The following is a 22,217-nucleotide window of genomic DNA, read 5'->3' on the forward strand; positions in this document are numbered from 1 at the left end:
TGTTTTTGAGATTCATTCGCCTCGTGTTAACAGAAGTAGATTCCTTTGTATTCCAGAGTAATATTCTATTGTGTAGATATACCAAAATTTGTTTATCCAGTCTGTTGATTGATACCTGTGCTATTTCCAGTGTTTGACAATGAATAAAGTTGCTATAAATATCATTGCACATATCTTATTGTGTGTCTATTTTTAAGAAGTTTGTTATACATGATTTCAGAGAGCAAAAAATGTTTATGTTCATTAACTATTATGTCATATAGGGTTTGCTTTATCTTAGATATGCTCATTCATGTTCTAAAGGCCATACCTTATTTGATATTTCCCTAGCACTGCACTACAATTCTCGGGTTTATGTATAGATTTATTATTCTTGACTTTTCTCAGCAATTAAAACTAAATCAATTTTTATGTGTTTCTTTTATTTATTTCACTACCATTTATGGGACATTGTAAGACATTTTGCCAAGTTTGGGTGTTACGTCAAATTAGACACAATTTCTCAACTCAGACACCAACTAGAATATTAGGGGAGGACACATATCCCTCTCTCTCTCTCGCGCACACACACACACACACACACACACACACACACACACACACACACACACACACACCCCTTTCAAACGATCATCCAGTATGTCAAGAACAAGAGTAGGGTGTCTTGCAGCGTTGGGGAGAAGGGAGTGCAGTAGGGTAGATAGTGACAAGGTGAGGAAAACCTTCTGGGGGAAGTTGGCTTTGGAGAAGATTCTTGGGTTAAGAGCTGAAAAAGATCACCCTGTTTGGAACCCTTGTCTAATACATGAGTAAATTGAGACCTCGCGAGGTTCACTTATTTGTCCAAAGGGGTTAGATATGAATTAGAAGTCATGTCTCCCAAGTTCCAATCCAGTGTTTTTCCTTCTCCAATGTGGTATTTCATTAGATTTTTATAACCATTGATTGACAACCTACCAAGTGGTAGGACTTGGGTCATATCTTAGGAATTAAACAATGAATGAGATATAGAGTTCCTGCCATTAGGAAGTCCCAGTCAGTTAGTGGCACTACCTACCTAAATATATACACGTGTATGTGTATATATCCCACCATTTCAGCAATAGGAGCACAATCCCATGCGAATGCAGAGGACAGGGCTATTAAAGCCCTGTTATCTCAACATGATTTTATAAAGGATTTTCAGTGTTTTACTTTAAATATTACCTTGAAGATAACCAACAGGTCTCTGCCTTCCCTCCCCACAACACCATGTTGAATCAAATTTTCTCAAGCAAAGGCTGCAGAAATCTCATGTTTTCTTTTGAGTTTATGGCTGATACCCTAGAGCTCTTTCCTTTAATATCCTATGAGCTCCTTGAGGGAAGACATCTTGCTGTACTCATTTTTGTATCCCTAAAGTCTAGTCATGGTCCTGCAACAGAGACGGTGCTTAACAAATATTTCAACTGCTAATGGTGATTCTAAAAAATGGTTAAGGCTGTTAAACATGAGACCTCAGGCCAGTTCTCACAGAGCCAGTCAGCAGGAGCACTGAGAAGATCTACAGTCTGCTCTTCCAGAGGCTTGTCAGCTCAGCAGAGGCAGGGAAAAAGTGATATGTTGGTGTGTATGCTATGATGTTTTTCTATAATCCTGTCCCTGTAGCCCTAAAGCTCTTGGATTTATCCACCCCAATGAAAGCAAACACAAAAGCAAACTTACCCTTCCTGACAGCTACTCAATGTTGACTTCCTATTATCTTCTCATGTCACTATTCTACTTTAGACATACATCTATTTGCATGTGAGACTGATTGGCCTCCTATTTCATTTATTTTAAAAAATAATCATAGTTATCTTCATTTTTATTCTCTTTATTAGCATAGTCTCCCTATCCCATTCCAGCAGCCTTCAGAAAGCTTTCTCTAACAATTAAAATGTTGGAAGAAGCCTGGGCAACATGGCAAAATGTTGTCTCTACAAAGAAATGTAAAAATTAGGTGGTCGGGCACAGTGGCTCTTGCCTGTAATCCCAGCACTTTGGGAGGCCGAGGTGGGCAGATCACGAGGACAGGAGTTCGAGACCAGCCTGGCCAACATAGTGAAACCCCGTCTCTATTAAAAATACAAAAAATTATCTGGGCGTGGTGGCAGGTGTCTATAATCCCAGCTACTCAGTAGGGTGAGGCAGGATAATTGGTTGAACCCAGGAGGCAGAGGTTGCAGTGAGCCAAGATTGCACCATTGTACTCCAGCCTGGGCAACAAGAGCAAAACTCTGACTCAAAAAAAAAAAAAAAAAAAAAAAGGGCGTGCTTGCTCGCATCTGTGGTCCCAGCTACTCGGGAGGCTGAGGTGGGAGGATTACGTGAGCCTGGGAGGCAGAGGTGGCAGTGAGCTGAGATTACACCACTGTACTCCAGCTTAGGTGACAGAGAGAGACCCTGTCTCAAAAATACAATAAAAGGTTGGAAGAAATCCCATCTCCTCTTTCTCCTTTCCTCATTAAAGAAAACTAATTTATTTTAATAGTCTACATTTTGAATGTTTTATATAATGCCAGCAATGATACATTTGAGTGAAAATTTTGACCTATTATCAAAGATGACTTGTTTAATATCTTTAATAGGCATATACCTAAAAGATTTTCCTAAAACATATTAGTGAACTCAACTGATCTAATAAATAAATAAGGAGAATGTCTTATTGGCATTCTCCTTATTTATTTCTGCTGTCCTTTTTCTTATTATTCTGCCTATATTATCCTGAAAATATTTAGTCAGTTCTGTTTTGCCCACAATTAGCATGGCTAGGTCATTGATTTCAGCACTCAGGTCAGGTATGCCCCAGGAAGGGTCTCAGTGGTTTCTTTGCAGGGATCACAGCTATGTCTTTTGGTATCTATTGCAATCATGGGTTTGCTTCTATTTTGAATTTGTCTCTCTTATCTCTTTGACATCAAAAGTGCCCTTCAGGGTAGGCATGCTACTTGTTTTATATCTGCCACCCAATTTTAACTGTAAAATCCTAATCACAAGTGGCAACTAGATAGGTTAAAATGATTTCTGGAACTTTCCTTCAGGACATGTAAGATCCTAAAATCTTACGAGAATTTCAGTGAGTTGATTTTGTCTTTAATATTTTTTCTTAGGAAAAAGAAGACCATTTTGAATCTGTTCAACTGAAAACCTCAAGATCCCCAAATATATGAAGAGACAGTGCTGTAGCCTTGAGACTAATGAACAAAGAAACCTGCTCTAGTTTTACAGGACTATATTTTAGGGTCTGTCCTCATACCTGTCACATTGGTGATCTCACAGAGGAGGGCCATGCCGCTGAAAAGGGAAGGAGATTGAAACATTTGATTGCCTTATCACATGGTCAAGTACCTTGCCAAATAAAGGAAAGCAAATGATTTGGGTCTCAACTGAAGATGAAGCTCAACTCAGGAAGAGATTTATCTGTATATACACATAACTGAAAACCAAGTTTAAGCCCACCAATGCACTGCTGATGCATGCCATATAATTAATGGGTAACTTTTATTCTTTATAATGTCTACATAACAAGTGTGATTTGGAAGGCACATGTGAGCATATGCATTATGATCCAATTTATGTTTTTTCTTTGTTTATATTTTGGGGAAAATTAAAATTTTTTTAAGGTATATTTTTCCCATTATTTATTTTCCTGACCTTAAAACAGCTTTTCTACTAAAAAATGGTGAGCAATGAAGACAATAAATTTTTCATTTTTCCATAGGGTATCTTCTCTTGATTTAAATTTCAGGAAGAGTTAGCATGTGCTTGGGTTATCTAGATTTATAATTGCCTTTGAAATTCCATCCTCGTTGGAGCTGGTAAGAAGGGCTTGACTGAAAGTTTGAAGGAATCTAAAAAACAAAAAAGTAAGAAAGGTAACGAGAAGCCCTAATTCTCCATTAATGCAAACTAGCTGCTAGTATCATAGAAGTCAAATGACTTAAAACAGTTTATGTGGTGCTAGAAGTATAATTAAAGTAAATAGGAAAGCTTGTCAATCAAATCACTGGCAAAATCATGAAGAAGAAAGTGAGATGGTTTGTCCATAAGTACAGGTGACTGTATGAAATACAGGGGTAATTTCATGGTCTCCAGAAAATGTCAGTGGGACTTTTGCTCTTTGTCAAGCACCAGAGGTTATATGGTTATTTTTCTGCTGCAAGACTTTGAGGATGATGACTTTCTCAGAAACTTTTTAAAAAAATAATCCAATAAGGCAGGAATTCAGTTTTGAAAAATTACATATAATTGTATTCATAATAAGAATGTGGTTATTTCATAAGCAGTTATGAAAGAATTATTGTTCTTATTCAAAAGTGATCCAGATAATTGTGATATTTTCTATGGTGGGCTACTGGTATTAGCACGACTTGGATATTATTTGTTGAAGGAAGTATGAATGAAGTTGGATTTGACCAATTTCGTGTAAACCTTAATTGATTTAAAACTGGGAAAGAGGGGGGTTTCCTGGCCATTGCTGATCTAAGGTGCTTTTATTTGTTTCCAATAAACAGTAATCTTTATAGACCTTAATGCAGATTTAAAAAAATAGTTGTGATTGGCTGAGAGAGGCAGGGCATATATGTAGGGAAATGATTTGCCCCAAGCAGTCCAATGAAGTATGACTTGTAACTTTTGTGTCTGAAGGTGGTGTCTTTATTTTTGTGGAAAATGGGAGAAAAATGAATAATTGTGTTTATTTGGCTGATTGGTAATACACTAGACCATTCTGTTATTATTGAATGAATGTTTTGTGTGTATCTCTGCTGTTGCACATATGAGTATAGGTGAGGTTGTCATTGTTTGCTGTGGGATTCAGGGAGGGTGTCACTTTGCATAAACCTTTTTTTGCATTTAATTTCTTGAATGTTCTTATAAAGAAGACATTATGTTGGCATTGTTCATTTTTATCCTGCCAACAGAGTGCTTATGAGCATTTCTGCATTTTGATCAAAATTTAAACAGAAGAGTGAAAATACATTTGAAATGAACCCTTTCAGAGGAACCCTGGCAAAGCTGTATAGACTGGACAGAGTGAGAAAACTTCCACAGCTACCTGTCACCTTTCTCCTCATCTTCCACTGTGTTCAATATGTATGTTCCAAGCCATAGAGATAATTGGGATTTTCTCCCAGGTAGCTTCTTTCTTCTCCTGTCACTGGACTAAAATCTCTGACATGTCAAAAATGCCTTAAATTTTAATGAACTCTCCGAAAATGTAGTTGATATTGGAGAATTTATTTTATTTCTAATTTTAGATATTAAATATATTTTGTCAGCACAGTCCCATCTTTGGGAAGGAGCTGATTTTTTCCCTTGGATTCCAGTGGTTTGTCATTTTATTTCAAGCACTGAAGAAGTATGACAGAAAGAATATTATGGGGGAAATATTTAGACCAATCCTGGCTATAAAATTTCCTTTAGTTTTATGCCTGGCCTTTGCAAAGCTCAGTGAAATGTTGAAAGGAATAAACAAATTAATCATGTTTCTGTGACTTTTGATTGACACTTGTTCCTTTTCCCCCCTAAGTGGTAGAAGAAGTTATTTTTTTTCTAAAAGGCACAATTTTGAAGCCTTAACTACTTCATTAAGTCAACTGTTGCCTATAACATCTCTTAGCACTCGTCAAAACGCATTTAAATCAGTTTTCCAATGGATGAGAACATGTCTTCTGTGGATAAATTATATTATGTCATTTAACAACATTGAGCATTTTGATATGTGTTCACTGAATTAAAAAAACCTGAATTTCATTATTGTTGACTTTTCCCCTCTTTAGTTACTAGTAATCACATCCTTTCTAGGATTAAAAATATTTCATAGTATTTTTGTGTAGATGTCTGTCCTTATTTTCTTCCCAAAGAAAAAAGGTTGTTTAAATTGATTATATGGAAGAATTACCTGGGTCCAGTCTTTAGCATCTGGGGTCTCCAGATCCCCAGGTGGGTCATGATTTACTGCTTCTTCAAGACCCATCTTGCCAACTCTCACTTGATGTCTGTCAATAGAACTACTTCCTGTGGCACATGGTTATTTCTAATGGGAGGCTAATGTGTACATAATTTCTCTCTTCCTCATAGAAATAAATTTCTCTGGGGGTTGCTGTGAGAAGATGACTTCATTAGCCATGTTTAAAGTGAGTGTACTGCTCACGTTTATCTTTGTACACTAAGAGTATGTAGAGTTGATCCAGAGAAACTAAACCTCCCTCATATCTATTTATAGTAATCATGAATATGATTGCAGTTGACAGGCCCAACTCCTAAACTGAGTTTGCCACAAAGAAAATGTCCTTAGAGGAGTAAACTTTTAGAAATCTCAACACCCGACTCATTCGTTGGAAGCTAAAATGGAATTCACCTTCATAGTAACTGGCTACAGATTATTCTCTTGCTGGATTTTACTTTTATTTTAACATTTTTACATGAGTTCCTTTTAGAATCATAAATGAAAGAAGTAAAACTTTAAGATGGGAATGAATAATTGAAAAGAGAATTATATTTACTATTATAATTGATATTATTCGCTATTATGATTACACTTGTCTAGATCAGAGCCCAGCAAACATTTTTTTTGTAAAGGGTCAGATAGTACATATTTTTGGCTTTGCAGGGCATGTGGGCTCTACTGCATTTACTCAACTCTGCCATTGTAGTATGAAAGCAACCACATACAAAATGTAAATGGATGGGCGTGGCTGCATTCCAATAAAACTTTATTTATGGACACTGAAATTTGAGTTTCATTTAAATTTCATGTGTCATGAAATCTTTTGATGTCTTTCTAACTGTTTAAAAATGTAAAAGCCTTCTTAGCTCTCAGGTCTTACAAAAACAGGTGATGGGCTAGGATTTGGCCTAATGGTTATAGTTTGCTGACCTCTGGTTTAGATCACTGTAATCTACCACAGACTATTCAGAAGAATCTGTTTGCACACAGGTTCTTTTCCCTTTAGAAGCTTAGCACCTAAAAAGTTTGTCAAGTCTTCAGAGTTGTTCAAAAAGAAAATAACTCATCACGTGCACTTGATGATTTAATCACTTACCCAGTACAAAGCCAGATACTCTCCTGAGTTGCAAAGGATAAAATTAAAACCAGTGAATTGGTTAAAAGTAAATTAGCGAGATTGATTTAAAAGCCTTTTCTCATTGGGGTTTAGATAATATTCATTGGTAAAGTAACTGAATTTGGAGATACTCAGTCTTAAATGCAGATTCATTTAAAGTAACCATATGGAAGTATGGAATGTTGATGCATGAAAGTAGCTTCAGCATAGGTTTTCCAGCCCCAGCACTGAAGACAGTCTCTTTGTCTGTTTGCATTTGTTTAGTCGGGGCACACCTCAATCCTTATACATTTGCCAACAATCCTATTTTAAGACTGATTAAGCTGCAAAAGACACTTAGAATTCCTTTAGTGACTGGTGCTTCAAGAAACAGATCAATTTCCTTGAACAAATGGTCCCAGTAAGGCTTTTAATTTGCTGAAGTTTTCTTCATCTTATTAATGATGGGTGTGGATATTGGTAAATTTGGCTTAGGGGGCAATATTTTCTTTATCTTAGATGACTGATTTCAGATTACCTTTGATTGCTTTTCAAATAAAAGCATTAAACCAGTGGGAATTATGCAGATGTAAACCTATCACAGAGCAGGAGTGATAATTGCCTTGTTCGTAGGCTTTGCCTTTGTAGAGCTGTGGTTATAATCCATGCTGGTGTTCCATCTTCCTGGCACCTCACTTTGCTTGGCTTCTCCATGCTCACAGCGCTTGACTAAAGAGCTCTGGGGCCCAAAGCTATCATGGTGGGTGGGTGAATAAAGCGAGGATTGCTGAGAGAAAGCGCAGAACTAAAGACTGTGAAAGTACACTGGCTAAATTACCTCCTTTCTCAACCACTCTCTTAATCTCTCCTATGTGTGGTCTACAAGCCAGCTGGCCTCACAGTTTAAAAATAGGAACCATTTTATTTTACCATGATAAACATGAGCAGGCTGGAAAATCTAATATTTAAATTGGACAGGAAAATTGAGCACCTCAGAAGCTGTAAATACTCAAAAATACCATAGAAAATCAAGCATGTAGTAAGGTTTTGATCTTTTTTAAGTTTCTTGTTAACTTACAAAAAACAATTGCATATAGTTATGGGGTACAATGTGATGTTTTGATACATGTATACATTTTGGAATGATCAAAGCAGGCTAATTAGTTTACCCATCACCTCAAATGTTTATCATTTTTGGTGGTGAGAATCATTAAAATCTCTTTTACCCATTTTGAAATATGCAATATGTTATTATTAACTATACTGTAGTTACCGTTCTGTGCAATAGAACATCAGAACTTTTATCTAACTGAAACTTTCTACTTGTTGACCAATTTCTCTCCTTTCTGGTTCACCCCCACTCTAGCCTGTGGGGACAACCATTCTACTCCCTGCCTCTATAAGTTTAACTATTTTAGATTTCACATATAAGTGAAATCTATGATATTTGTCTCTTTTTGCTTGCCTTATTTCACTTAACAGAATGTTGTAGGTGTATCCATGTTATCACAAATGATAGAATTTTCCGTTTTTTAAAACAGGATGAATAGTATTTCATGTGTGTGTGTGTGCGTATGGATCACATTTTAAAAATCCATCTATCCATTGATGGGCACTTAGGTTGTTTACGTATTGTGGCTATTGTGAATAGTGCTGCAATAAACATGGAAGTGCAAATATCTCTTTGACATACTGATTTCATTTCCTTTGGGCATATACCCAGTGTGGGACTGCTGGATTATACGGTAATTCTAATTTTCATTTTTTGAGGACCCTCCATACTGTTTTGCAAAATGGCTATACTAATTTACAATACTACCAAAGTTCCCCTTTTCTTCACATCCTTACCAACACTTCTCTTTCATCTTTTTGCTAGTAGGCAAGCCAACAGGTGTGAGGTGATATTTCATTGTGATTTTAATTTACATTTCTCTTATAATTTGAGATATTGAGTATATTGTCCATTTGTATGTCTTCTTTTGAGAAATGTCTATTCAAATCCTTTGTCCATTCTGTAATAGAGTTATTTTCTTCTTGAGTAGTTTGAATTGCTTGCATATTTTGGATGTTAACCTCTATTCAAGAATAATTTGCAAATATTTGCTTCTAATCTGTGGTTTATCTCTTCACTGTATTAATTGTTACCTTTGCTGTGGAGAAGCTTTTAATTTGATGCAATACAATTTGTCTATTTTTACTTTCATTGCCTATATTTTTGGGATTATATCCAAGAAATCACTGCTCAAGACCAGTGTCAAGGAGCTTTCCCCTCATGCTTTCTTCTAGTCGTTTTACAGTTTCCGGTCTTAAATTTATGTTTTTTATCTATTTTAAGTTGATTCTTGTATAAGAGGTGAGATAAGAACCAAATTTCATTTTTCTGCATGTGGATATCCAGGTTTCCCTACACCATTTATTGAAGAGACTGTCCTTTCTTCATGGTGTGTTATTGGCACTTCTGTTGAAAAGTAAAAGACTGGAGGTGTGTGATCTTATTTCTGTTAATAGTCTCTCTATATTAACCCACTGGTTGATGTGCCTGTTTTTATGCCAATACCATGCCATTTTGATTACTATAGCTTTGTGCTATATTTTGAAATCGTGTAGAGTGATTACTCCAACTTTGTTCTTTTTGGTCAAGATTTCTTTGGATATTCAGTCTTTTGTGGTTTCATACAAATTTTAGAATTGTTTTTTACTATTTCTGTGAAGAATGACATTGGAATTTTAGTGGGGATTGCATCAAATCTGTAAATCACTTTGGATGGTATGAACATTTTAGCAATATTTTTACAATCCATGAACACAGAATATCTTTCCATTTATTTGTGCCATCCTCAATTTTTTTCATCAATGTTCTATAGTTTTCAGTATGAACATCCTTTACTTCTTTGGCTAAATTTACTCCTAAGTATTTCACATTTTTCATGCTATTGTAAATGGAATTATTTTCTTAATTTCTTTTTTAGATAATTCATTATTAGTATATAGAAACACTACTGATTTTCGTAGTTGATTTTGTATCCTGCAACTTCACTGAATTCATTTATCAGTTCTAACAGTTTTTTTGGTGGAGTCTTTAGGATTTTCTATATGTAAGATCATTTCGTCTGCAAATAGAGATACTTTCACTTCATCCTTTCCTGTTTAGATGCCTTTTCTTTCTTTTGCATAATTGCTCTGACTAGCATTTTCCAGTACTATGTTGAACAGAAGTGTTGAGAGTGGGCATCTTTGTCTTTTTCCTCATCACAAAGAAAAAGCCTTTTACTTTTTCATTGTTGAGTATGATGTTAGCTGTGAGCTTGTCATACATGGCTTTTATTGTGTTGAGGAACATTTTTTAAATCTCTAATTTTTTTCCAGCATCTGTTGAGATGATCATATGGTTTTTGTCCTTTATTCTGTTAATATAGTGAATCACATTTATTGATTTGCATACTTTAAGCCAGTCTTGCATTCCAGGGATAAATTCTACTTGATCATAGTGAAATATCTTTTTAATATATTGTTGAATATGGTTTGCTAGTATTTTGTTGAGTATTTTTGCATGTGTGTTCATCAGTCATATTGGCCTGTAGTTTTCTTTTTTTTGTAGTGTCCTTCTCCAGCTTTAGTATTAGGATAATGCTGGCTTTATAGTATAGAGTTTGGAAATATTCCCTCTTGTTCTGTTTTCTTGTAAGAGTTTGAGAAAGAACTCAAACTTAATTCTTTAAATGTTTGGTAGAATATAGTTGTGAAACCATCTGGTTCTGGACTTTCATGATAGATTTTAAATTACTGGTTCAATCTCTTTACTCATTATTGGTCTGTTTGGATTTCAAATTTCTTTGTGATATAGTCTCGGAAGGTTATATGTTTCCAGGAATTTATTCATTTCTTCTAGATTGTTCTATTTGTTCATGTCTAATTGTTCATAGTAGCCTCTTAAGATCAGTTGTATTCTGTGTTACCAGTTTTAAGGTTTCCTCTTTTATTTCTGATTTTATTTATTTGAGTCTTATCTATTTTTCTTAGCCTAAGTAAGGGTTTGTCAGTTTTGTTTAGCTTTCCTAAATTTTTTCTACTGTTTTTCTAGTCTCTGTTTCATTTATTTCTTCTCGATGTTTGTTATTGTCTTCCTTCTGCTAACTTTGGGCTTAGGGCTTTTTTTGTTTTGTTTTGTTTTGTTTTTAAGTTCCTTGAAGTGTAACATGGTTGTTTATTTGAGATCTTTTTTCTTTTTTGATATAGGTGTTCATTGTTACAAAATTCCCTCTTAGAACTGCTTTTGCTGCATCCCTTATGTTTTGGTATATTGTGTTTCCATATTTGTTTGTCTCAAGATATATTTTTATTTCTTTACTATTATTATTTTTGAGATAGAGTCTCACTCTGTCATCCAGGCTGGAGTACAGTGGTGCAGTCTCCGCTCACTACAACCCCACCCCCTGGGCTCAAGCGATCCTTCCACTTCAGCCTCCCAAGTAGCTGGGACCACAGATGCACACCATCACACCCAGCTGTTTTTGTGTTTTTTGTAGACATGGGGTTTCACCACATTGCCCAGGCTGGTCTTGAACTCCTGAGCTCAAGCTATCTGCCTGCCTTGGCCTCCCAAAGTGCTAGGATTACAGGCATGAGCCACTGCATTGGGCCTCAAGGTATTTTTTAATTTCCCTTTTAAATGCTTCTTTGACCCAATAATTGTTCAGGAGCATATTGTTTAATTTCCACATATTTGTTACATTTCTGTGATTCTTCCTGTTATTGATTGTTAGTTCCATACTATTTTGATCAGAAAAGATACTTGAAGTATCTTTTGTCAAGACACGTTTTTTGGCCTAATATATAATCTAGCCTAGAATATGACCCGTAAGATCAGTGTTCCATGTGCACTTGGTAAGAATGTATATTCTGTTGCTGTTGGATGAAGTGTTCTGTATATGTCTTTCAGTCCACTTGGTCTAAAGTGTAGTTCAAGTCCAATGTTTCCTTATTGATTTTCTTTTTGGATTACCTGTTTGATGTTGAAAGTGTGGTATTGACATCTCCTACTATTATTGTGTTGCAATCTATGTCTCCCTTTAGATCTCTTAATGCTTGCTTTATATATATATATAAATAAATATATATATATATATTTAGGTGCTCTGATGTTGGGTGCATATATAATTGTTATATCCTCTTGATGAATTTACACCTTCATCAATATATAATGACCTTCTTTTTCTCTTTTTCCAATTTTTAACCTAAAGTTCATTTTGTCTGAAATAAGTATAGCTACCACTGCTCTCTTTTTGTTTCCATTTATTTGGAATATCTTTTTCCATTCCTTCATTTTCAATTTATGAGTATCCTTTTAAGGTGAAGTGAATTTCTTGTGGGCAGCATATACTTGGGTCTTATTTTTTTTTTTTAATCCATTCGGCCACTCTGTGCCTTTTTATTGGAGAATTTAATCCATTTCCATTCAAAGTAATTACTGATAGATAACAACTTACTAGTACCATTTTGTTCATTGTTTTGTAGGTTCTTTGTTCCTTTCATCCTCTATTACTTTATTCCCTTGTGATTTGAGGACTTTTATAATGGTATGCTTTGGATCCTTTCTTTTGGCTTCATTTATCCATTAGAGACTTTTGCTTTGTGGTTACCCTGAGGATTTTATAAAACATCTTATAGTGGTGCATTTTAAGCTGATAATATATAAATTTGATTGTATACACTTTTACTTCCCCTTCTACCAACTTTTATGCTTTTGATATCATAAATTGCATTTTTAAAATGTTTTTATCTTTAAAAAATTATTGTGGCTTTAGTTATTTTTAATAGTTTTGCCTTTTAATTTTTATACTAGAGATATAATTGTTTACCCACCATTATTACAGTATTAGAGGGTTTTGAATTTTACAATGGACGTATCTTTACCAATGAGTTTTATACTCTCATATTTTTTTCATGTTACTAATTAACATCCTCTTCCTTCACCTGGGAGAACTCTTATTAGCATTTCTTGTAAGGCAGTTCAAATGGTGAGAAACTCTTAGCTTTTGTTTGTCTTAGAAAGTCTTTATCACCCTGTCATTTTTGAAAGATAAGATTGCTGAGTAGCGTATTTTTGAAATTTTTTTTCCTGCATTTTGAATATCATTCTACTCCCTTCTAGTCTGCAAGATTTGTGCTAAAAAAAAATCCCCTGATAATCTGGAGGAGTTTCCCTTGTATGTAACAATTCTCTTTTCCTTTGCTGCTTTCAGCACTCTGTTTTTGTCTTTAACTTTTATTTTATTTTCAATTTTTGTGGGTACATAGTAGATATATATATATTTATGGGGTTTATGAGATGTTTTGATACAGGCATGAAATGTAAAATAAGCACATCATGGAGAATGGGGGTATCCATCCCCTCAAGCATTTATCCTTTTAGTCACAAATAATCCGATTATACTTTTTAAGTTATTTTAAAATATATTGTGTTCAACTTTTGATTATAATGTGTCTCAGTGTGGGTTTCTTTGGATTAGTTTATTTGGTATCCTTTGGACTTACTGGATCTATATTTCTATTTGTTATCCCAGGCTTGGGAAGTTTTCTTCCATTATTTCTTTGAATATGTTTTCTTTCCCTTTTTCTGTCTCTTCTCCTTTGGGTGCACCAATAATCTGCATGTTCTTACACTTGATGGTGTCCCCATAGTCTCTTAATCTATCTTCACTCTTTTTCATTTTTTTTTCTTTTTGCTCCTCAGATTGTGCAAGTTCTCGCTGATCCTTTCTTCTGCTTGATCTATTTTGCTATTGAATCCCTCTATTGAATTTTTTCAATTCAGCTGTAGTATTCCTCAGCTCTGCTGATTTCTGTTTGGTAATTTTTAATATTTTCTGTTTGTTGAAATTCTCAGTTTGTTCTTGCATTGTTCTCCTGTTATCAATGAGCATCTTTATGACCATTATTTTGAATTCTATCTGTGGGTAAATCACATATGTCCACTTCACTTGGGTCAGTTTCAGATGTATCTTGTTTTTTTATTTAGGATATGTTCACCTTTACTTTGTTTTCTTGACCCTCTGTGTTGGTATCTGCACATGAGATAAAACAACTACCTCTCCAAGTCGTGTCAGATTGGCTTCTTGTAAAGTACCTCACCAGTCCATCTAGCCAGAGATATTAAGTTACCTCTCAAATCTATGTGTCTGTCCAGACTGCTATCTGTGTTTTTGGTGGCCCCTGGAGCTTAGGATATGTCATATCCTGTCAGTACTCTGAGACAAGTAAGTTAGAATCCAGACTCCCTAGATGTAGCTGGAAAGGTTGGGGTGTTGAATATATGTTCTAGTTTTTTCTCTCTTCACTGTGAAGCTGGGCATGGATATTTATCTCCCACTCTTTCTGCAGTAAGCCGGGGAGAGGATCTGTGGCAAATGCTTGAACTCATATTCAGGCTGCACTCTCTGATTCTGGGGAGATAGCTGCTGAAGGTAGGCCCATTGTATATTGACCAGTTTCTTTTCTGTGGTCTAGGACCACTCATAAATGCAAAGCCCCATTGGCTCCTAGAGCTGGATCATTAAGGAGACAGTCACTTGAGTGGGATATAGAAGTTGTGGCACTTGGTGCATGACCAAACTGCTTCCAAGAAGAATGAGTAGACCTGGATTTATTATTGGGTGAGCTAGAGGAAAGGCATATGAAGTTTCAGGCTTTGGCTCTGGTTGTTGCTGAGGGCTACTCTGTTTTTTTTTCCCTGTTAACTCCCCAGTGCAAGTTCATTAGAAGCCAGGCCATTAAGTAGCCACTGTCACTGTGTGCCATAAGCCCCTTCTGAAGAGGAAATGGAAGCTGTATGTTCTCACTCTTTTCTGCATTGCTCCAAGGAGATGTAGCCCCTGGAAGTATTTGCATGCTCACTTAAAAACACCTCTTTATTCTGTGATCTATGGAATCTTGAATATGCCTAGTCCCTTTTTTTCCATAGCTAAGAGGTTTAGAATGGAGTCCTTTGGGTGGTAGCTGTAAAAGCTGGGGCACTCAGTGAAAGGCATAAACCCCTTCCAGGAAGAAACAAAGAGCTGCATGCTTAGAGCCCCTTCTCTGCATTGCTTCTAGGGAATAAAGCCCCTGTAAGTGCTTACACATGTATATAAAATTGCCAGTTTTTTCTTTGGTCTAGGTAGACTCACATATACTTAGTACCCTCTGCTCCCAAAGGTAGGATGTTTAGGATGCAGTACCTTAGATAGAAGCTATAAAAGTGGGACACTCAATGCATGGACAAGCTCCTTCCAGGAAAAATTAATAGAACTGGAGTTATCACTGTGGTGAACTTGGAGAGAAGACACCAGAAGAGCCAATCTGCTTCTCAGGCTGGTGGTGGGTTAATATTTATCTGCCTCCTTAACTCCCTGATGCAAGTTAGTTGGAAGCCAGGCTGCCAAGTAGCCACTGGAAAAGTATGCTATAAACTCCTTCTTGAGAGAAACAGGGCTGAGTTTAAGCCCCTTCTCTGCACTGCTCCTGTGGGACCAAGGCTCTGGAAATGTTTGCATACTTGTATAAAACTGCCTTTTTCCTCTGGTCCACAGAAACATATATGCCAGTCCCCTCTGCTCCCAGAGCTGGAAGGTTTAGGATGTAGTCCCTTGGGTGAAAGCTGTAAAAGTTGGGGTGCTCGGTGTGTGAACAAATTTCTTCCAGGATAGATTAATAGACCTGGAATTATTGCTGGTGTGAACTGAGGGGAAACCTTAAGAAATGCTGATCTGCTTCTCAGACTGCCAGTGCGTTATTTGTTCTTTAACTCCCTGAAGCAAGTTAGTTACAAGTCAGGCTGCCAATTAAACACTGGGAGAATGTGTCCCTTCCAGGGAGACAAAGGGCTACATTTTTTAAGCCTCTTTCTGCACCTCTCCTGGGGCATGAAGCCATTGGAAGTGCTTGCCTGCTTGCGTAACACTGATGCTTTTTCACTGTGGTCTAGCGAGACTTTTATGTCTAATCCCTTCTGCTCCCAGAATTGGTGAATTAAGTGTCAAGCCAAGGGAATTCTTAGAGTTAGGATGTTATATGTGGGTCCAAATCCTCCTCTCCACAGGGAGAAGCTGGGTGTTGGGGATTCCGTTCAAGATTTTATGGCGCAGTGCCTGGGGAGACTCTGTGTCTGAGTGTGCCTACTTGTTTGATGTGGGTGTTTTCTCAGTTGCCTGGTGGGTAGGAGTCTCTCAACTGGTATCTAACTTTCTCTCAGAGGGAATTGATCTGTGAATAGATTTTTTTTTTTTTTTTTTTTTTTTTTTTTTTTTTTTGTAGATTCGTGGGTAGAGGGAGAGGCAGGAGCTTCCTATTCTGCCATATTCCTGATGTCACCTTGATTTTTTTTTAATGAGTGGGATATATCATTTTGCTTGGCTTTCTTAAATTCAGGAAGTTTTTTGCAATGATGGACTGGCTCAACCAGTTTCATATTGTGAACTGATGAAATGTTACTGGAGCAAAAATTCAACCAAAAACTTATTTGCTTGAAATAGCTTATGTAAAAGATTTTGTAGCTGCTATTTTTCATACATATGTTGAATATTTTAAAAAATATTTCCAAAGATCACATGTTAGATGATGCACTTCCAATTGGAAACAAAGCTTGTGGCAAGGAAAAAGAAAATGACAAGAGCTGTCAGTTAGTGCATGAAATTGTATCTTCAGGGCATGAAATACAGTGGGCATAGATCAAAACCCAGCCCTCTCAAAAACACAGTTTTCTGAAGATTTATATACATGCCTAATTGTCTTGTTTGAAAAGATACATAATCAGTTTGATTGTTTGAGGCATCAGCCATGTCTCTGCACAACCCATCTGATACTGCCTTCTTCAGACTGTCACATTCCATCAGAGGACTGAGTTTATCTCCCATCAGCCTTGCCTCAGCCTTTATCCTGAGCAATGCTCATTCTTAACACACTTATCTAGCACTCCTGCCAGTTTCAGTCACAGCAGAATTCATTTTTGTCATTTAGTGCTGTTGAATCTATTATCCAATCTAAGCTCCCCTCCCCAGATTACAGGTTCTTATTTGAATATGGGAATTAGACACTGGTGAACACTATTGTCTTTGAGCATCTGGTGAGTTTTGGATTGCTTGATTAGGTTGCTGATTCAAATGCATCCAGAAGAAAAAGAAGAATTTCTAACATCTGACTCTTTTATTTCCTCCAAAGCCAGTCGTGTTGGCTTTTTGTGTACCTGTTACTTATTTTCAGGCATTTTAAAATAGTATAATTATGTTTGATTATTCAGGCCTTGACTGTTTAGCCTGTGGATACTTCATATCCTGATTCTCCTCATCTTTCCTCTCACTGTCTTCCTTGTGTTACAAACGTCCTCTCATCATAATATTTTCCAGTCTTTAAGCTTCTTAGAGGCAGGCACTACAACTTATTCATTCTTTTTTCTGTTGTGGGATAAAAAGTGGCCCCTAAAAGGATATGTCCACATCTTAATCCCTGGAACTTGAGAATGTTAATTTATTTGAAAAAAGGGCCGTGCCTTTTTTCATCTCCCGAGATGAACTCATCCTATAGTATCTACCTAGATTGGCCCTAAATCAAATGACTAGTGTCCTTGTAAGAGACACAGAGGACAGAACTGACACAGAGGAGAAGGTGATGTGAAGATGGAGGCAGGGATTGGAGTGATGTGGCCACAAGCCAAGGAAGCTGGCAACCACCAGAAGCTAGAAGAGGCATGGAATGAATCCTCCACTAGAGCTTTTGAGAGAGTATGGCCCTGCTGATGCTGACACTTTCCTTTCAGACTTTCAGCCTCCATAACTGTGCAAGAATAAATTTCTATTGTTGTAAGACACCCAGTTTGTGCTAATTCCTTATACCAGCCATAGGAAACTAAAGCACTCCCTAGCCATGGCCCCTGGCACAGGATCTGACACATATATTCTCAGCAAATTTTCCTACATTCATAAATGATTTGTGAGTAAAAGGTTGATAAAAATAGGACAGTATTTAGTAAGAATAAGCCAGTTTTAGCTTATCCATGCTTTCCCTGTTCATTCCCTTACTTAGGTTAATAAAATATTAAAGTTTAGTGACAAGCCGATGTGCCTGAGCATGGCTACTGAAAAAAAAATTAGAAAATAAGATATCCTGCATTTTATTGCCTCATTCAGCAGTGAATGGTGAGAGTGATTTTCTAATGGAATAAGGAGATATTCTGCCAATTTCATAGTAATTAAGGTTGTTTTTGGAAATGAGAGCCATCAAATCTTCCCTGGCAGCCACAGTCTCTATATTCTGAACATAGCAACTCTCTCATTGTCTTATATCTCTATCTGGGCAATTCTCGGCTGCCCCCCAGATGTGGCTTTAGAAAACCAAAATGTGTATTGTCACTGAAATGGTCTGATATATATGGTGTTGCTACCAGTCAATTTCTGATCATTGTGGACCATAGAGAAGTCTGAACCTGCTCACAAGTCTGAACCTGTTACTCTTCAGCAGAGTAACAACTTGAGTTTGAAGTATGTATAGATGGGAACAGAAGCACAGTCAGACAGTTTCTTCTAATATTAAATGTAGAAATGATTTGAAGTCATATTCAAATTACCTTGAGTTATTCAAAAAGAACAAACCATTATCCACCATGCTGGAAAACCTTGAAGGTTTTATTCTCAGTATCTTTACATTAATACAGATGCTTTTTATTTTGTGCTGAGAAAATCAATCTGTTACACATAATGTAACTTTAATATACAACATAGAAACTCATCCTAAATTAGTTACAACAAGGACCTACAAAAAACTTCATAGGAAAAAAAGTTACATAATATTGCCACCGTATTTTTGTTTTTTTCTTTTGTTTTTTTTTGTTTTTTTTTTAGTAGACTGACCCTGTCAGACCCTGTCACCAATGCTCAGCTCTGTAAACCATGGTTATTTCCATGTTCTGGGGGAATTGTTAATAATAGGGGTACTAGACTCAGCCTGGAAAGTTCTAGCACATCACTATATACAGTCCTCAAAAATAATTTATCGTACTGTTTCTAAAAAAAGGTACTAGGGTTGTTCTTTTGCTCTGTTCCCGTATTCTGGAGCTGCACGTGAGCACTTGTCTAACAGTCTAAAAACACAAGAACTGAACTGCAATTCACAATCACAGAGATGAGGTGGTGGAGTCGAGGACTTCCCGCCCATTGCACACCGTTGGCACATACGTGCTTGCAGAGGCTGGAAAACAAAGTGGGACAGAAAACTCAAAGTTAGTCAAGTGGGACACAAAGGTAATAGCATGAAGGATACAATGGACTTTGGGGACTCGGGGGGAAGGGTGGGAAGGAGGTGAGGGATAAAAGACTACAAATTGGGGTTCAGTGTATACTACCCAGGTGATGGGTGCACCAAAATCTCACAAATCACCACTAAAGAACTTACTCATGTAACGAAATACCATCTATTCCCCAAAAACCCATGGAAATAAAAAATGTGAAAAAAAAATTAAATTAAAAACTCATTTTAATTTGGCTTTGGAAAGTGCTAAATGGTTAAAATGCTATTGTAGGTCAATTTCTAAATATGTTCTGCTCCAAATTAGTTTGCAACCTGGAACATACCTCCACTAATGTTATACCTCTTGGCGGGGAATTTGTAAGTATAATCATTGTTGAAGGAAGTCACTTGTGGGTTGAAAATTAGCTTTGGTAATCTATAAACTGGTTTAAATACAATGTGCAAAATCAAAAGCTCACTGCAATTTTTATAGGTTACTGAATTATTTACTGTTTTCAGTACCTTAATTAGTTTTGTTCTGTCTATACAGGGATGAGCCTTATATAGTCCGTGAGTCATCTGTGAACTCCACTGCCTTAGAGACTGGTTTGATATATTTTCATTGTTCAAGTGGATAACCTCAGTAAAAACACTAGTAAGGGCTGGGTTGCTAAGAGCTTCAGTTTCATAACGGATCTCAGAAAAGATATTCCAAAGGGATGGTGCCCTTGTTAATGACAAATAGTGACAACAGTGTTATGGTGTGGCCCTGCTGATGCTTTCCTTTCAGACTTTCAGCCTCCATAACTGAGAGAGAATAAATTTCTATTGTTTTAAGACACCCAGTTTGTGCTAATTCCTTACACCAGTCATAGGAAACTAAAGTACTCCCTAGCCACATTATATAGTATGGATATGTATATTCATTCTTTTTATGGCACTCAGTTTTCCTAGATACAGTTCTTAGCTATTAACTTGTTGTTGGTAAAGTTTTATTTCATGAGAAATCTAGGTACAGATAAGTTATATATATTTCACCCTTAATGCTTTTTCTTTTCACTGAATGAGAACAAAAGCAAGGAGCCCCATTCTCCATGGAATGAAACCATGTAGCCGAGAGAATCGGTTAAAGAGATGGTGTTCCATTACATTTAAGATCTCTCTCATACAGCCCCTTGGCCTGTCTATTTGTATATACTCTGACCAGTAGGAGCTGATCCTCTGGGGTACTTGATCACAGCCCAGATCAAATTGACCAGCCATCTGTCCCATTCTTTAAGAGCATATCTCAAAGTTAACCTGCAGATAAACTGGCTTCATGTTTAAATGTCCATGCTTGATAGTGGATATATAATTGACCCCTACATTTTCATTTTACCTAGGCAAAATTCCTATTAATTCCCTTAAACAGGAGCAACTATTTATGAAATTTGAGATTATATGGCATTCAGTGGGGGAGCATTCACTATACTTGGGGCACTGAAGTCTATCAGCAGGTCCACCACTAGGGAATCTACAGCCCCTCAATTTTACATTGATTGCTTGGCTAGGTATGTAAGAAAATCTATGAAGTCAAGTTTGTGTGGCTACCTCAAGTTACACTGGAGTCATGCAACATGCTAACTCTTTTGGAGATTTTTTTCTTCTTCTTATTAGGATCAGGTTCAATTTTCTTTACAATACGAGCCCATTAAAAGCTACAGTATCTCTGAGGGCAGGTACGATGTCATATGCATTTCCTGAAACTGCTACAATGAAGAAATTGGTAACACAGTATGTGCCAGATAAATACTTGATGGAAAGTGGTCATAATCATAATTCCAAATGTGACGGCTTTATTATTTATAAATACTTTAACTAGAAAAATTATTTCCATATATTGTATCTAATTCCAGCTTCATCAAATGTAGGTAAGGTAAGAGAAAGGGAAAGGCAAAGTGAGATTCAAAATGGGTTACTGGAAACCTAGGAGAGCACTCTAGGTCATTCAATATGTGCTTTTTCTGCAGCCTTTTGTATCCAACTGCCTACTTGACATCTTTGTGTGTACGTTTAAAAGCCACTTCAAAATCAGTGGCCAAAGCTGAACTCTTGATTCCCTAACCTGTCTCCATTTAGCTTTCCTTTCCTCAGTGAATGGTTTTGCCATCTGGCCAGTTGCCCAAACCAAAAATCTAAAATGTATGTTTCATTCCTTTTTGTTTCGACCCTGCCCCATGTCAAACCTATCATCAGTTTCACTCACCTCTAGATTTATGTCTAACCAGTTCTCTTTGCATCTACCACCCTGGGGCAACCCACCATGATGTTTCTCCTGATCATTGCAAGAGCTGCACCACTGGCCTGTCTGTTTCCACTCTTGCTTTTTTTTTTTTTGCAATATATTCTCTATACAGCAGTGAGAGTATTTTAAAATACAAGTCACCTACATATGCACTTCCAGTGGCTTCCCTGTGTGCTCTAACTCTTTACTCTGGCTTATAAATCCCATCGTAATTTGGACCATGTCCCCCTTTTTGTGTTCACCTCATTCCAAATTTTTTTTCCTTCCTTTTGCTTTTGTTCTCAAATACAGCAAATCTGTTTCTCAACTTTCTGCCTTTGCAGTAGCCTTTGCCTCTCTAGGAATGCTCTTCCCTCTGATCTACTCATGTCTGGCTCCTCCTTGTCATCCACATCTGAAATGTTACCTCAAAAAGGTAGTCATCAGGCCACTTAATTTAAAATAATAGCCAATCAGTTACTGTCACATCACCCAGTTTTGAAACTCAGCCTAGCCCAGTTGTTGCTGCCTTTTTTCTTGCTTATTATTATTTTTGGTGTAGCATCCTATACCCTTGACTAGAAAATATGCAGGGGTTTTACTTACCTGTTTCATTATTTTATCCCTAGTGC

The 22,217-nt window shown here is 36.7% G+C and overlaps 2 protein-coding genes across 7 annotated transcripts in view; one reads left to right on the forward strand and one right to left on the reverse strand.

Annotated features, from left to right (window-relative positions):
• ELAPOR2 (endosome-lysosome associated apoptosis and autophagy regulator family member 2) overlaps positions 1 to 22,217 on the forward strand; it is a 257,866-nt gene that overhangs the window by 177,532 nt on the left and 58,117 nt on the right. For 2 of the 5 annotated variants that reach the window (XM_019031799.4, XM_004045677.5), the window contains exon 22: positions 3,132 to 5,507. The exons of the other annotated variants lie outside the window; for them this stretch is intronic. In XM_019031799.4, coding sequence (XP_018887344.1) covers positions 3,132 to 3,191 — 60 coding nt within the window. In that variant the 3' untranslated portion in view covers positions 3,192 to 5,507. Of the gene's footprint in view, positions 1 to 3,131; positions 5,508 to 22,217 lie in introns of those variants that run through there. 5 annotated transcript variants of the gene reach the window in all.
• GRM3 (glutamate metabotropic receptor 3) overlaps positions 18,701 to 22,217 on the reverse strand; it is a 221,522-nt gene continuing 218,005 nt past the window's right edge. For both annotated transcript variants that reach the window (XM_031013073.3, XM_055347599.2), the window contains one exon: positions 18,701 to 19,283. In XM_031013073.3, coding sequence (XP_030868933.1) covers positions 19,169 to 19,283 — 115 coding nt within the window. In that variant the 3' untranslated portion in view covers positions 18,701 to 19,168. The remainder of the gene's footprint in view (positions 19,284 to 22,217) is intronic.

This window comes from Gorilla gorilla, chromosome 6 (genome assembly GCF_029281585.2).
Source record: "Gorilla gorilla gorilla isolate KB3781 chromosome 6, NHGRI_mGorGor1-v2.1_pri, whole genome shotgun sequence".
Classification (NCBI taxonomy): Eukaryota; Metazoa; Chordata; class Mammalia; order Primates; family Hominidae; genus Gorilla; species Gorilla gorilla.